This window comes from Echinops telfairi, unplaced genomic scaffold, assembly GCF_000313985.2.
Source record: "Echinops telfairi isolate 266 unplaced genomic scaffold, ASM31398v2 ScPeMD7_9;HRSCAF=40, whole genome shotgun sequence".
Lineage (NCBI taxonomy): Eukaryota > Metazoa > Chordata > Mammalia > Afrosoricida > Tenrecidae > Echinops > Echinops telfairi.
The window spans coordinates 45,682,111-45,698,009 of NW_022103906.1; the positions used below are offsets into that span (position 1 = coordinate 45,682,111).

At 49.1% G+C, this 15,899-nt stretch overlaps 1 protein-coding gene across 1 annotated transcript; it reads left to right on the forward strand.

Moving 5' to 3' along the window:
• The first annotated feature begins 490 nt into the window (after nucleotides 1-490).
• On the forward strand, nucleotides 491-13,534 carry PPP1R3B (protein phosphatase 1 regulatory subunit 3B). Its single transcript, XM_045286914.1, has 2 exons — nucleotides 491-614; nucleotides 8,799-13,534. Exon 2 carries the CDS (start codon nucleotides 8,824-8,826, stop codon nucleotides 9,676-9,678), a length of 855 nt encoding a protein of 284 aa, XP_045142849.1. The 5' UTR covers nucleotides 491-614; nucleotides 8,799-8,823; the 3' UTR covers nucleotides 9,679-13,534.
• Nucleotides 13,535-15,899: the final 2,365 nt, after the last annotated feature.

A 15,899-nucleotide genomic window follows, 5' to 3' on the forward strand; every position in this document is an offset into this window, starting at 1 on the left:
CTGTGGCTTCCCCCAGGGAACCGGGAGTCACGTGGGTCCCAGGCCGGGGCGGGGCCGCCGCCGCACGCCCACTCTCGGGCCCTCTCCGCTTGGCCCGCGATCCGGCCGAGGCTGGCAGCGGGCCCGACAGTTCCCGGGGTGTCTCCGGGGCCCCTGCACCGAGTTAGGCGGCGGGGCCGAGCACTTAAGGAAAAGTCCCTCCGCGGGTCTGTCTCCAAGCCTCAGTTTCTCCGGAAATGCCCAGGAAGCCACTAGGTATTCTCCCCGGGCCTCACCGGGCTGGTAGGACGTGAAGCGCTGCTGCGGCGACCCCCCGGCCCACCCCAGGCGTCCCGGGGTGGCGAGGCTGGGCGACTGCGCGGGGGCGCTCGCGCGACGCCGCTCCAGCCCGGCGGGAGGGGACCTGGCGCGCCCCGCCCAGTAAACTTGAGCTCCTCCTGGCCGTGGCCCTCCTCCCCCTGCCGGTCACAGCTCCAGGAACCCAGCCCAGGCCCAGCCTCCAGGACACAACGACGCTCACGTACTCGGTGGCAGCGCTCGTCTTTTGCCACTTCCCTCCAGGCTCTCTGATGCAACGAGAAAGCTGGGGAGCGGGCTTCTGCGCTGCCCGAAAGGTGGGTGCAGGACGGGAGGGGGTAGGGCAGGACTTTCGTGGAGAGCCTGGGGCCCAGTGTAGCCCAGGCAGGCTTGACTGAGAGTGGGCAGGGACCGAGAGGGACCTCCAGGCCGGTCCCTCCTTACCACTCTTTGGGGTTCTGATCCTTACCTCCTCTTGAATTTAGAAAAATGTGAAATGAGCATTTACTGGAAAGATTTAGGGCCTGTCACTCAAGGCATTGCTTTCTGAACAAGAGGAGAAAGGTGTTCCGAGCCTGTGGGTTGTGTCATCAGCCTCCTGGGAGAGCTAGGGTCCAGGAAAAGAGAGAGTTAGGACTTCAGGGTGGAGTGAAGAAGATAAAAAGGGAAGTGGTTCTTTAGGCGGGGTTGCCCAGGAGCCAAGATTAAAGCGAGGACAGCTGGGGGACTTGCCACAATAGTAGGCCTTAGGGACGTGGTAATGGGAAGAAGACTCACGGGCTTTATTAACCATGACGAATGTCCGCCCCGACGCAGGATCTCAGAGAGGAAACCTCAGCTCAGAGAGGCTGAGTGACTTGCCCAACTGAGACAAGTGAGTCCAGCTCTTCTACCCTCCCACTGCTCTGTGCCTCCTCCGGCAGCTCATGATTCCATGGCACAGAAGGACCGTGCCACCTGAATTTCCTCTTTACGCTGTGAGCCCTGATGATGCAGTGGATTAAGCATTGGGCCCCACGCTACCACGGGGTTGGTAGTTCAAAGCTGTCAGTTGTTACTCTGGAGAAAAAGGAGGCTTTCTGTTCCCATAAAGATTTGTGGTCTCAGAAACACGAGGGAGCAATTCCACTTTGTCCTGTCTGTAAGTTGGGGTCACCTCAGTGGTATGGTGTTTTCCTGTAACATGCAGTCCATTTCCATTCCCATTATTGTATTTGGAAAAGGTTGACCACCGCCGCCCCCCAATACTGTGAGACCTCATTTTGTTGCACATCGCAGATATTGCTGGCTTGGGTTTTTTTTTTCCTTTTACAGATGGAAAGTTTGTGGCCACTCTGTTGAGCAACAAGCCTGCCAGCACCATTTTTCAAACAGCACGTGTTCACGTCGTGTCTCTGCACCATGTTTCGGTGATCTTCTGATTTTTTCTTCACTTTAGCATCGTGCTATTGCATACATGATAGAGTACAGTATAATGTACATGTAACTGGTGTGTGCCTCGGGAAACTGTAGCATTCATGTGATTGGCTTATTGCAGTGGTCTGGAACCTAGCATGCGGTCTCACCCAGGCAGGCGTGCACGAAGGGAAAAGACTTCGACTTTCTCCACACTGTCTCCGTTGAACAAGCTTTTAGAGAGGACTCGGGAAATGGCTGAAGGCTGTGTTCCAACTATGTAATGTAGTTTTGAATGCCTAGCTAATGATTTTGATCTAGTGGGTTATTGGTACATCCAATGTTTCTGCCTTATAACAATATAGTCCTGGTGGCATAGTGGGACATGAGTTGGTCTGTTAACCGCAAAGCCGGAAGTTTGAACGCACAGAGAAGAAACCTTCTGCTCCCATGAAGACGTACAGCTTCGGCAACCCTATGAAGCAGTTCTACTCTGCCTTGGCGGCTTCATGTACATTATCATGAATCAGAATAAACTTGCTCTCAGTGGTTCAAGAGAATAGAAGAGAAAACGCCTTGGCCTAAGTTTAAAAAATAGAAAAAGAAGAAATCAGCTTCCTATAAAAGGCAAAGCTCAGACAGCCCACAGCTCTGCTTCCCTCGAGAGCCTGAAACTGCAGAGATCATGGGGCGATGTTTCTGTACAGGTCTATAGTTTCACAAGAGAAGCTGCTATGATCTCTAACCCTGGCCAGCTGTCGGACAAGGTGCATTATTTATCCCTACTGGAACAGAGAAAGCATTTATTCAAAGCTCTCCATGTTCACCCTAGCTTTCATAAAGTGTTACAATCTGTCCTCTTTCATCGAGGAACACTGAAGTCAGCCCGAGTGCCTGACCCAGGCCTTCCCTGGGCTCTGAGGCATCTCTGAGAATCGTAACTGGCCTGAGTAACAACTGTCCCTTCCTTGTAGCCAGACCCTGTGTCGCACTCTGCCTGTGCAGCTGTGTCCTTATCGTCTAGTTGTGGTTTCCCCCTTGGCCTGGTGGCAAAGTGGGTAGGCCCTGGGCTGCTCACGGCAAGGTCAGCAGCTCAGGCCCGCCTAGCCACTCTGCTGGAGAAAGCCGAGGCAGTCTCTGTTCTGCCCTGTCCTACAGGGCAGCTCTGGGTGGGAATCCAAGTCCTGGGTTGGAATCCAAGTCCTGGGCTGGAGCAGCGGAAGCGGAGGCTGCCGTACGGCCTGGCACTCCTGTGTTGGTGCTGATCATTTCCACGCCATTGTCTAGGTCAAGTCCTTTCAGGGGCATAAGAACATATCACTGCATCTTAGGGCTAAGAGCACTCGTCGTTGGGAGTCATCCATGTCCGCCTGTGTGGGTGTTATCGGGGACTTCTTGAGCAGTGGGTCAGGAAAGCTTCTATTAGGTCACTGTGTTAGTTGTACCAGGTTTGGGGGAATCATCAGGTTAGAAATACCTTGATTGAGGTCACAGGGGTTAATGTCCTCGCTTTTGGTTATGGTGACACACAGCAAAAAACGAAAGAGAAAAATCAAGGTATTCTGGGCGGGCAGGGCATGCTTGTGTCATGCCACTGGGGCAGTAGCCCTGGTAGTAACCTTAGGCCACCAAGTGGTTAACCGAACTTTTGTTGTTCATGGACAAATGTTGCAAAACGTACTTTTCCCCCTGGCTCTAGAAAGTGCCGGTGTAATTATTTCATTCGCTCTGGCTCGGAATCACTCTCCTCCCCACGTCCAGTGTCTCGTGTTCAAGTCTCCTGTGGTGGGCACATCGACACTACGGCACCCTAACAGTGAGCTTTTACCCAGGACTTCCGCCGAGTCTGTCTTCTCCTGCAGGAGTAGCACTTGAGAGTGGCTTTAGTGTGTGGAAGTGTCAGCTCCTCCAAGCGATTCCTCTGCTTGCGAGTTTTATTCTCACAAGATCCCCAGGGTTTCCCCATCATTCTCCTGTGAACGTGTGGGGAAGCACATAGGGAGCTGGCTTACAGGCTTGTTGCCGGCCCTTAGATAACTTGAAGTTGACCTTGGCTTGACTCCCTGGAGGAGGAAGTAAGTGGCCAAGGAGGAAGCCACCCTGTCTTAGCTCATAGCCAGGTTCTTAAAGGATTGGCGGGGGACGGGGCGTGGCAAGGACTGTGGGCTGGCTGGTGGCTGCTGGTCTGTGTTAAACACAACAGCAGCAACAAAGCACCTGCCTGTGCTGGAAGTTTCATTCCAATGTATTCTAACACAAGTTTTGCAACGGCCAGGGGAACACTGTATCTCAAGTAATGTTTAAGTATAGGTGTTTTTACATTGAACCCACTAGTCACCCTAGAACCCTCTCTGAGCCCATTGCACCCAATTCAGTCAGGGCTTTTCTCTCCAGAGCAGCGGTTCTCAACCTGTGGGTTGAGACCCCTTTGGGGGTCGAACGACCCTTTCACCGGGGTTGCCCAATTCATAACAGTAGCAAAATGACAGTTATGAAGTAGCAACAAAAATAATGTTATGGTTGGGGGTCACCACCACCTGAGGAGCTGCATGAAGGGGCCGCGGCATTAGGAAGGTTGAGAACCACAGCTCCAGCCGTCGCAGGTATGCGGGACAGAAATGTGCCCCTTAAAATTGTCCCCAGGTGGACTTTGGGGGAGGAGGTGTGGGGAGGGTCTGGTGATCAGCAACATTTTGCCTCATGCTTTTCATCAGCTCCTAGCAACCCTTAGGGCAGGTCTCCAGAACCTCAACTCACCTTGACCCTGTGCAGCCCTGGGAGTTTCTGAGAGGAACTGTTTATGGGAGTAGAAAGCCACGCTTTTTCCCTGCGGAGCAGCTGGTGGTTTTGAACTTGGCACCTTGCAGATCAAAGGCTAACCAGTAACCACTATGCCCCTAGGACCATGGCAGTGAGTTTTGGTTTGGGGGGGGTGTGTTTTTCCCCTCTCACCCACAGCCTCAGGCATCAGGTGGGGAGGAAGCAGTTGCTGCCAGTTCATTCTGACTCATGTTGACCAGTCATAGCTGTGCTCCATAGGGTTTCCAGTGGCTGGTTTTTCAGACGTGAGAGCCAGGCCTTTCTTCCAGGGCACCACAGGGTAGAATTATACTTCGAGCCGTTCATTGAGCAGCCACGTGCTTACACCACCCGGGACTAGGGAAGGCAATGGTGGCCCGGGAGCAAGGGCCCCCACCAGACCACCGGACACCTACACCTCTGTGGTAAAGAGGGAATAAATCCTTGGGAACGAATCCTCTGTATCCTCTGTTCTGAGATGCTGAGACTTGAGATTTTGATCTTGGTTTTGTCATTAATTTTTTTTTAATTTAGCCGACTGTCACCATCAAATTAGAATAGAACTTTGCCATGGGGATAAAAACCAAAGCCTCAACCAAATCTGTTGCCATCGAGCACAATCCCACTCATAGTGACCCTATAGAACAGAATAGATCTGCTCTGTAGAGTTCCCACGCCTGTAAATCTCTGAAAACAGACTGCGTCATCTCTCTGCCTTGATGAGACTTGTAGTTTGAAGCTGGGAATTCACCGAGGTTTCCTCTCTGTGGTAATTCAGGTGGCAAACTTATTTAGCAATGGTGTTGGGATGAGTTTTAGCAAATCTTAAAACATTTGAGTTTTGTAAAGCTACCCTCCTTTCTGGTTGTATAAATAATAGGGTGAGCAGTAAGCTTATTTTAGAAATAAGGAATACCAAATTTCCTGAAATCCTATCAACTGGATATTCTGACATGTTGCGTATATCTTTGGTCTCTTTCCCTCTGCAGAGCCATAATACCCGCCCCCCCCTCCCCAAGTGAGCTCTGTGAGTGCCATTTTATCTTCTCTGTTTTTCACATTAACTCTGGAGTGTGGATCTTTTTCTGTGCCATTTATTCTTCCAAATTACGGTTCTCATGATTATCCCAAAGTGCTAGGTGGCTAGTCTACCACTCATTTAGCCAGATGCCAGGTACTAATCTTGCCGCAGGTACAATAATGCCGCAGTGAACATTGTACCACATAAGCCTGTGGGCAGTTTTAATGATAGCCCTAGGATGAAGATCAGTAAGTAAAGTTCAAACACCAAATGAGAACACTTTGGAATATACACATGCAGATATTTGCATTTATTTTTTTTAAATTCCCTCCTAATTTGAGATGTAAAAGGAAACATAGTTTTGTAATATAAGTTTCTTAAATTCCTTACACTGCTAAAGTTGACTGTTTTGCAAACTTATCACCGCTTTGACTTTTTCTGTCATGAATGTGCTGTTCCTGCGTGCCTTCGCTCACTGCTCATGCTTCGACGTGCACTCTGCTCTCTGTGCGATCCTTGGTTGTGGCGGTGCTTTGCTCTTTCCTTCGCGAGGGCTTAACTTTGCCACTGTGTTTGTTGTAGTGTTTCCCCAAGTTGTCTTTAACTTTCTGGTTTTATTTCTTTTACAGAAAATGATGACTTATGAAGCAGCGTTAATCGCTTTCCTTTAGCATGACTTTCTGTTTATCTTAGAAAAGCTATCGCTGCCTGCAGAAAAGACAAAGATTTACCTGTATGAAAGGCTTAAAAATACTAAATTTCCGATTCGTTCTTTAAAGAACGACGTGCTGCTGTTAGGGGCTGTTAGTAAAACCGGTCCCAAAGGTCCCCAGGGCCGTGATTCCGATGGGAGATGGTCACCTGGTCTTTCTCCCAAGGAGCAGCTGGCTGGGAGGGAGGGAGGGAGGGAGGGAGGGTGGGTGTGTGTGTGCGTGAGAGAGAGAGAGAGAGAGAGAGAAATGGTCAGCCTTTTGCTTAGCAGCCCAGCCTTTAGCCACTGTGCCGCCAGGACTCCTTAAAGCAGTGTTCTCAACCTTCCCGATGGATGCCGCGACCTTTCATACATTCCTCATGTTGTGGTGACCGCCTCACCCCCACCCCCCACCCCAACCATCAAATTATTTTCATTGCTACTGCATCACTGTCATTTTGCTACTGTTATGAATTGGGCGACACCTGTGAAAGGGTCGTTTGACCCCAGGTTGGGAACTGCTGCCTTAAACGAAGCTCCGCAGTACTAGAACCCAAACACCTATTGTCAGGTTTACAGTCAGCGTGTGTCTTCACTACGGAGTCCCAATGTGGCACAACACCTGGCATGTCACTCACTGCCATCGAGTCCGTTCCCACTCGTAGTGACCCCAGGGGACAGGGTTGAACTGCCCCTGCAGGTTTCTGAGACTGTAACATTTGTGGGAGTAGAAAACCACATCTTTCCCCCAAGGGGTGACTGGTGGTTTTGAACTGCTAACTTTGGCTTAGCAGCCAATGTGTAACCACTATGCATATAGTAAATATTAAACCAATATTTACTAGAGCAGTATTGACCAAATGTGTTTCTCAGAACAGCAGTTCTTAAAGATGCTCCCCCCAGCAAAGAATTCCACATCAAATAAGCTGGGGGAGTTGTGCACAGGGGAATTCTGCCGCTTCATGATCACCCCACATTTCCCTACGGAAACCACACCAAACCAGCTGTGCTGGAGTGAGTCCCATCCCAGCCACCCCGCCAGAGTCTGAGCACCACTGTGTCCTGGGGTTGTCGGGGGCTGGCGACTTTTTCTTTCAGGTTCCTCTGGTAGACTCGCAACCGAGCGCGCGAAGTCCTTGACACACACCCCCAGGGGCACCTAGGAATTCCTGACAGGAAAAAACCTGCCAACTTAATTTAAGAAAGGAATTCTGTGTGTTAAATACGTAGCACAAAAGCTTCCACTTTAAGTATATATTTCAGTGACACTGATTACAGTCATCATGTTGTCCAACGGCCATCCTTGGTGGCTTTTCACTTGTCAACATTTACATCGTCCTTTGCCGTTTAGAAATGTATCTCCGTAAGACATTCTACATAGTATTTTCACCTGTTTTCTGACCAAAGTCAACTTGGAAACTAAAGTTGATGCTGGCTTGCACAAAATAACAAATGCATGTTGAAACATTTTTCAACTTACTTTTAAAACAAAGAATTCTGTACTTTATTTTTTTCAGCCCTGAAATTCCCCCACCCTCCCACTCCATGCTGCCCGTCTAAGGAGGCCTGATGGGTTCTACTCCCGTAAAGAGGGATAGTCTCAGAAACCCACAGTTCTACCCTGTCCTGTAGGGTCATTATGAGTTGGCATCAACTTGATGGCAATTAGTTTGGTAGTGTTGTGAGCAACCATTGAGCAACAGACTTCAAGGTCGACAGTTCAAGCCCACCAGCTGCTCCAAAGGAGAATGATGTGGCTGACCTGCACTCAGGAAAGTTTACACAAACCCTAAAGATTCCTTTTACTTTATCCTAGAAGGTTGCTAGAGGAGCCCTGTGGTTACTCACTGGGTTTTGCTCCACATGGTGAGCTGTTCAAAACCACCAGCAGCTCCATGGGAGAAAGACTGGGTTTTCTACTCCCATAAATAGTTACAGTCTCAGAAACCCGCAACGGGTCTCTATGAGTCAGCATTGACTGGATGGCAGTGAGTTTAGGGTGGTTTTTATTTGTTTGTTTTTCTTTGGGGGGGTTGTTTGTTTGTTTGTTTGTTTGTTTGAGAGGGTTGCTGTACATTGTAATTAACTAGAAGACTGTGGGTTTGCTTTTGTTTTGTTTGCGCTTTTAAGTTCTCTTGAAACCAGTGATGTATTGAGCACACTTTGGTTAATACAGACGGTCAGTCCACCTACCAGTGCCAGCCAACTCCTATTCATCCTTAATGTTCTGTACACCTGCCCTTACTTTGAAATGATCTCGCCAACCCCTACTGGCAACAAATTCTTCTCTCACAATCACCTTCACTTGCTGCACATTCATTAAATCACTGGAAAACCCTTGAGCATTTCCTTGCAATAAAGTGAGGCTAAATAAGGACTGCATGCACCTGTTTTCAATTACCTGCAAATTCCTGAAGGCACGGTTAGGAATGTCTCATTCACACCTGGGGACTGCCTGTGTGGAGTGGAGCGGGGCTCAGTGGACCGAGGTGAAGGGAAACCGAGGCGATGGATGTCCGCCTCGGTTGGAATGATGTGTTTTACATCTGCCTGACCTCGGCTGTTTTGTTTTCTGTCTCCTTTCCCTTTTGCTAGGGTTCTAGCCTGCTCGTCTAGCCCGATGATGGCTGTGGACATAGAGTACAGATACAACTGCATGGCCCCTTCCCTGAGCAGAGAGAGGTTCGCCTTCAAGATCTCTCCCAAGGCCAGCAAACCTCTGAGGCCCTGTATTCAGCTGAGCAGCAAGAATGATGCCAGTGGAATGGTGGCCCCGACCGTCCAGGAGAAAAAGGTCAAAAAGCGGGTGTCCTTTGCAGACAACCAAGGGCTGGCCCTGACAATGGTCAAAGTGTTCTCAGAGTTTGATGACCCGTTAGATATCCCCTTTAACATCACTGAGCTCCTGGACAACATCGTGAGTTTGACGACAGCAGAGAGCGAGAGCTTTGTCCTGGATTTCGCACAGCCTTCCGCCGACTACTTAGACTTCAGGGACCGCCTTCAGACCAACCACGTGTGCCTTGAGAACTGTGTGCTGAAGGACAAAGCCATTGCGGGCACCGTGAAGGTGCAGAACCTGGCCTTTGAGAAGCGTGTGAAGGTCAGAATGACATTCGACACTTGGAAAAGCTTCACAGACTTCCCCTGTCGGTATGTGAAGGATACCTACGCTGGTTCAGACAAGGACACGTTCTCCTTCGACATCGGCTTACCTGAAAAAATCCAGTCGTATGAAAGAATGGAATTTGCCGTGTGCTACGAGTGCAACGGACAGACTTACTGGGACAGCAACAAGGGCCACAACTATAGGATCACCCGGGCGGAATTAAAGTCTCAGGGGACAGTCGAGCCACAGAATGCACCAGATTTGGAACTAGCCTTTGACCAGTTTGGAAGCCCTCGGTGTTCCTATGGTCTCTTCCCAGAGTGGCCTAGTTATTTGGGGTATGAGAAGCTGGGGCCCTACTACTAGGGACTGACACGGGCTAGAACCCTGGCTCCTGTCCCAATGGGACGTAGACAGACGTCAAGCGAAGAATACCATGGAACAGCCATTAGGCACAACGTTTTAAGAAAAAGGATCCTGCTCACTTTTTTTTACCTTCAGCCAGCAAATTCAGTCAGGTTTACTTCACAGAACTGGTTTCGCCATCATTCCCTCAGCAGGTTACACCGGAGGGTGTATGCGGCATGCTGGTCCGTGTGGCACCCAAGACAGCCACCACAGAGATCAGAGTGGGTGGTGCCAGACAGGTCTGCTCGTGAACCAGGTCTGAGGGATGCTGATGGGGCCACAGGACAGGGCCTGACCAAGCCCACTGGGGGCGTGCCTGGGCTGCCAAGGGGATCCATTGCGCTCACCTGGGATGTGGAACGCCAGCTGCAAGTGTGGCGCAGTCCCAGCCTCGCCTCCGTGAACCCTCACCATTCAGCTGTGGCTGTTCCCCCAGCCAGGCCTTTCTGCACGTGGCTGCTGCTACCCGAGGGCTGCACGTGACGGCAGTATAGGGAGACCTGGGTCTGATGTTTCACGTTTCTGACACAGCTATGGAAGAGAGATGGGATCTGTTCCTTTACTTCCGGTCCCTCTTTCTGTTTTGTTTTGTTTTTCTGTGCTAGCACATGACTGCAAGCAAGTTCGTGTTTTGCATTTTATTTCCTTACATGGTGCATCTGATGTTCAGGAAAGTGTAATAAAGGCAAATGAGCTTGTGACTGATCGGCATTTCCTTCCCCTCTTCCTGAGCCCGTACATGTGAGCGAAACACCCCTGTTAGGTCTTGTCCCGGCCCTGGGCAGCGTTACTGAGGGCTGGGCTGTGACAAGGTAGGGCAGTCATGAGTGGGGCGGTTTTAACTGTTTGCCTTGGCTTTTAAGGGAGCTTTCTAAGTATTCACATTTCCCCTTGAGTTGCCAGGCAGCAGCTCAATTACAAGATTTCTTTTTACGCAGGTGGCTGACTTGGAACTCTTATTCCACCAAAAGAATTGGGGCTCTCCTTTTCGGGAGAGTCACCTTTTGCACGGAGTTTAGGACACTGATTTGCAGATCCAACACATCCACAAAGCCTTCAGGAAACCCTTCGGTTGGATTGTGCCTGTGATGCACAAAGTCCAGGACACTTTGCCAGTGCCCGGTGACTCGGATGTTCTTGTTTATGGTGTGGGGATCTAATGATCAAGAGAAGGAAACTTCACCAACTCCTCAGCTTCTATTTGGAGTCTTTGCCCACGCTGAGCCATCAGAGATGCGTTGTTCTTCGCCACCTTGGACAAAGTCTGCTGGCTAATGTGATTGTAAAAGAGACTTCTGGGTCATTCATTGTCCAATGGATCCCCCAGGCCTGAACTTTTTCTGGGTAGGAAGGGTGTGTAATTGGGAGTGTTTTAATAATATTTGTGTCTTATTTGTAGAAGGTTAGGGGTTTTACCTTTTTTTTTTTTTTTGAGCTGAGTTAAATGGCCTTCTCATTTTCTTTTTGCCTGACTTACTCAATGAATTTCCTGAAGGAGGCAGGAGGAGGGCTCAGAGCTGGCTGGAGGTCGGTGTCTAGCTCCTGGACAAAAAGCAAAGGGCCTCCCTTTGCTGCACTCGGTAGACATGGCCCGACATCTCCAGGCCAGAAAAGTGTGTGAAGGTCTGGGCTCTGAGACTTTTATTGTTTGTTTTATTTTCATGGTTTTAACTTTCAAATGCTTATTTTCTCTTTTTTTTGTTTGAGTTTTTAAATATTCTCACGTGTTGTTGTTCAGTGTAATTCTTGTTCATAAAAACTGGTGGTTACTAGTCTGAAATCTAGTGCTTTATGTCTGAGGGCTTCTCCCAGCTGAGTGGCACACTGAGATTATATGCTCATGTCATGTAAGGGGAGGGAAGTCAGCTATGCATCCCAAGTTGCAATGAGGCAGGGCTGTATTTTATGTACCCCGATGATACTGATATGCTTGATGATGGCAATCAGAACTGTTCCCAGCTTTAGTCTGAATCAAAGGTAAGCAAAACTGAGTTCATGTAGGTCTTGAATTTATTTTAAGATGCTCACCCCCCACCCCACACCCCATACAGGAAAGGCAAGGTACAAAGTGCACTGTCATGTATATGCTATCACACTGAGGGTAACCAACTCATTCTCTGTTTTGGCAGAAAATGCCCCAAGTGACTGTCGCATAACTCCCAGAGATCCCAAGACAGTAAGACATTCCCTTGTCAAAATTTGAAATATGCTAATGTAGTGATAAGTATCTCTTCTTAACCTTAAACCTTCCTCCTCCCTTCCATCCCTCCACCCCCCTTCTGTGCTCCCAGCTCACTTGGCCTTTTGCTCGGGGCACTGGTTGCAAGCCCCCATCCAGTGCACCTGGGACTCTCTCCTCACGATCAGAAGACAAGTCCTCACCTGCTTGCAAAGACCCTCCCTGATTTAAGAATCTGATTCCCTGACTTCTCTCCTGCTAGTTGTCCCTCAGAGCGGGAGCACTAGAAGAATCCTATTCTTTCTCTCCTGCTCCCTCCTCCCACCATCCCATCGCAGGCTTCCACCTTTGAGCCCCGTGGGGTACTTTATTGAAGGCCTCAGGACTGCTCCGCCCAGCCTCTACTTACTTTATTGCTACAGAGTCTAGACGGTGACCGGCTGCCCAATGGGAGATGGGTTGGCAGCCTCATTTGTAGCTACGGCCCTCTGATAGCTCTTGGGCAACAAATGGCCTTGGTCTCAGTGCCCTTCGCAGATTGTGCTCAAAGGAAGTATCTCACGGAGGAGGGAGTCCTTTTCCCACTGCTTATTCAAGGTCAAGAAACAGCTCCAGTTTTGTTAACAGTTCATTCCCAGGAATGCCCTAGGGAGCATTTGCAAAACTGGTGCAATAAATAAGCTAGACAACCTAAGTATATGTGAGAAATGAGCTTTCAGTGTTTCTTGGGAGTGAGTATGGAGTCTTGCAGTTCTCCGGGAATTAAGACAATTTTAGAGTCAGTGATAGAATTAATTTTATATCACAGATATAGTTTGAAGGTGGTAAGGCATATTCCTCTCCCCATGCGTTTCTCTAAGATGTCTATTTTCAGCCTCTCGGAACTGCTTGGTTGCAATCTTTATCACTTGCTGTTCAGAAGACGCATCGTCGTGTCACATTGGCGTTAAATGGGATATATGTGTCTATAAGCCAAGCAAGAGGGAGCTGGCTCATATTTTGAAGCACCTGTTTTCTGTTTGGTTATGGTGTATGGTTTTCCGCACCCGCTCCTCGGACGGTGAATGGACTCTGGCACCTTCATCATTGGTTTCCACGTGGACAGTCCCCCAACCGGAGGTGGTTTGCCAGCACGGAGGCCCGGCCGCTCCTAATAGCAAGTTGTCTGTCCTGACACAATCACCGACACGCGGGGTGTGAAACTCCACCGGCTGATGGGCCCTGACAGGGTCACCTGATGCCCTTTGGCAGCTTAGTGCCTTTTCCTGCATGAAACTACATTGCAGGGGCCAGGCATGGCCGCCCAGTGGTGGTAAAGCTGGGACCTCGCTTCGCAGTGGTGCTGAGTTCCCCGAGACCGCCGCATTGGAGGGCTTCGGGGGCTGCCGTCACGGGTGCATCGCCTCATTCTCCCTCCGTGTGAATGTAGAACCGGCCACGTGTCTTCATTTCATGCCCGAAAGTGCCTCATCAAGAAACACGTTTGAGAAATAAATATTTTTGTACACAAAGTTCAAGGGGAAATGCACTTTAAAAATAACAAACGGGGGGTGGGGTGGTATTTTGTGTGGTATTAAGTGAGTTGTTTGTTTATATCTCGGAAGTAAAAAGTCAATAAAGATAGAAAAAATGTAATGGAAACGGCCCCTTTCTTGGAGTCTGAGGAAGGGGAGAAACAATGTAAGTCAGTGTGCTTCCACACGGAGAATGGACAGAGGGACAGAGGGATCAAGAGCAACTTGACGCTGAGCTAACATGGTTGTAAGGCCTGGCGGAGGGACAGGAGATGGCCTTTAAGTTGTCAGGACTGTGGTTCACGGTCAGGGCTCAGAGGAACTCCAATCCGGTCTTGTCGCCCCCTGCCTCCTATTGGCCCAAGTGCATGACCCTCCCCCATCTCTCACTTGCCCTTGAAGTAAAATTTGATTCAAATCAAAGAAGGAAATGATAAGGGACTATCCTTTCACCACTTGATCAACTACACACCAATCAACACAACTAACCACCCCCTGAGGGGACTCCCTCCATTAGATGTTCCTGCTTTTCATCCTAAGAATGCTTTGGTTCCAAGATACATTTTATTTTGAAATTCAGAAGAAGGTGAGAATAGGCAGGGGAGCAAAGGGACAGGCCTGGACCAGAGACAGGCAAGAATCGTTCTCCTTGTATAATTGCTTTGCATGATGTGTTCGCCAGAACCCTTTGCGCCTGATGTCGTCTAGTGGGAATCTTCTGCCTGGACTCAAGTTCACAGACTCTACCCCCAGGGAATCCTTGAGAGACTTTGCTGTACATGCGCTGGCTGAGAAGCTGATATTTCAGCTCTACTGGCGGTTAGAGGGTTACCCCCACCTAGGAGCGGCTAATAAAATGTTCCAGCTTTTCTTCTGTTTAGCCAGAGTTATCTGTCTCTTGGCAAAGACAACCTAATTCTAATAACAAAGGGATGGTGAGAGGAAACTGTTGCCCCAAACCAAAGTCACAGGCCAGCGCCACTGGGGGACAGTGCGGACAGATGGAGGGAGGCCAAGCTTGGCACCTGATACATCATTGCCAAAAATAAGCCTAGGAGTGACCTGCCTTTCTCAAGATTGTAAACACTGCCCACGTTGTACTTTCACAGAAATGGGGAGTGGGGACCAGGGTGCTGTTTGTGAATATTTCCATATATTTTTCTAATCACTATAAAATGTTTCAAAGAAGGTTAGGAGGGAGAATTTTTCATCTCAGATGTTTGGAGTTTAAAAAAGAGCTCAATAAGTCTTTTAAACATTAACTGCCTCCCTACCAGTGGAGCATTTCTGATATAATGGGCTGGGAGTCTCCTGGTCCTCAGTGGCTGGCTTTCTACTCCTGTAAACAGTTACTGTCTGGGAAACCCACAGGGTTCACTATGAGTCAGTGTTGACTGAATGGCAATGAGTTGAGCCTATATGTGCAAGGCAGTTCTAGGTGCTTTTGTTAACATCTGTCAGATGTTCTGCTTCCTGGTTTCAGGTAACCCCCCTCATAGCCCACATGGCACCGGAGGATCACGACTCTGGGGTCTGGTATTGGCATTGCCGCTGAGCTTCAGCTTGTGTACCACTTAACTCTCAGAAAGGACTCTGGGTGCTGGAACAGGAATAAGGTATCCAAAGACTCTAGCAGTTCCCTCGGTACTTTGAAGAATTGGCCAGTGTGGTGGGACAGTGGATAGGAGTTGGGCTGCCAACCACAAGATCTGTGGTTTGAAACCACTGGCCACCTCTGGGGAGAAGATGAGGTTTCCTATCTCCAGAAAGACTTAACCAGGGCAGCTTTCCTCTGTCTTTATCAAAGTCACTGGAGTAGCCAGCATTCCAGGTAGTAGTGCTGTCAGACAGCAGGGGGTCCAGACAGCCTCTGAGGACAGACAAAAACAGAGACCGGGTTGAGTGGAGAAATTCTAAGTTTATTCCCAAAAGCACTTGCAGAAGGAGAGCAGCCAGGCTGGTCCTCTGAGCTGTTTCAGCGTTCAGTCCTGACCCCACAAGTTCATACACAAGAAACAGGTTTTTTACAGTGACTTTGGGAAGAGGTTAGCAGGTTTTTACAAGGTCCCAGGATATAATGACCATTAGGAGATTATGTGTCCCTACATTTTTCCAGGGGTCATTAGACCCACCCCAGCTCCATTCACTCTGGGCTATCTAAATTGGTGTCTGCCCCTTTATCTTCGTGACTTTGTTAGCCACCTTCCCAAAGTGACACAGCCCTGCTGATTAAGTTTAAAAGGCATTTTTACTCTAAGGGACAGGACTGTTACATTTCGGACTTTCGACAACCCAAATCTTAAATTATGTTCTTTTTCTAGGATTGATTTTCCCTGTACCATTAGTGTGGAACTTCATAGAAGAGCTCTCGGAGGTAATTGTTCTTGTAGATAAGGGGAGGAAGACCCTGAGTGAATTCCCAAAGTCACTTAGGTGGTGACAGAGCCAAGAGGTCAGCGTAGGTGACCTTTTTGTTGTTTGTTTGG

Excerpts from the sequence above, each read along its gene's own strand:
- PPP1R3B (XM_045286914.1), top strand. The coding sequence starts at position 8,824 with ATGATGGCTGTGGACATAGAGTACAGATACAACTGCATGGCCCCTTCC.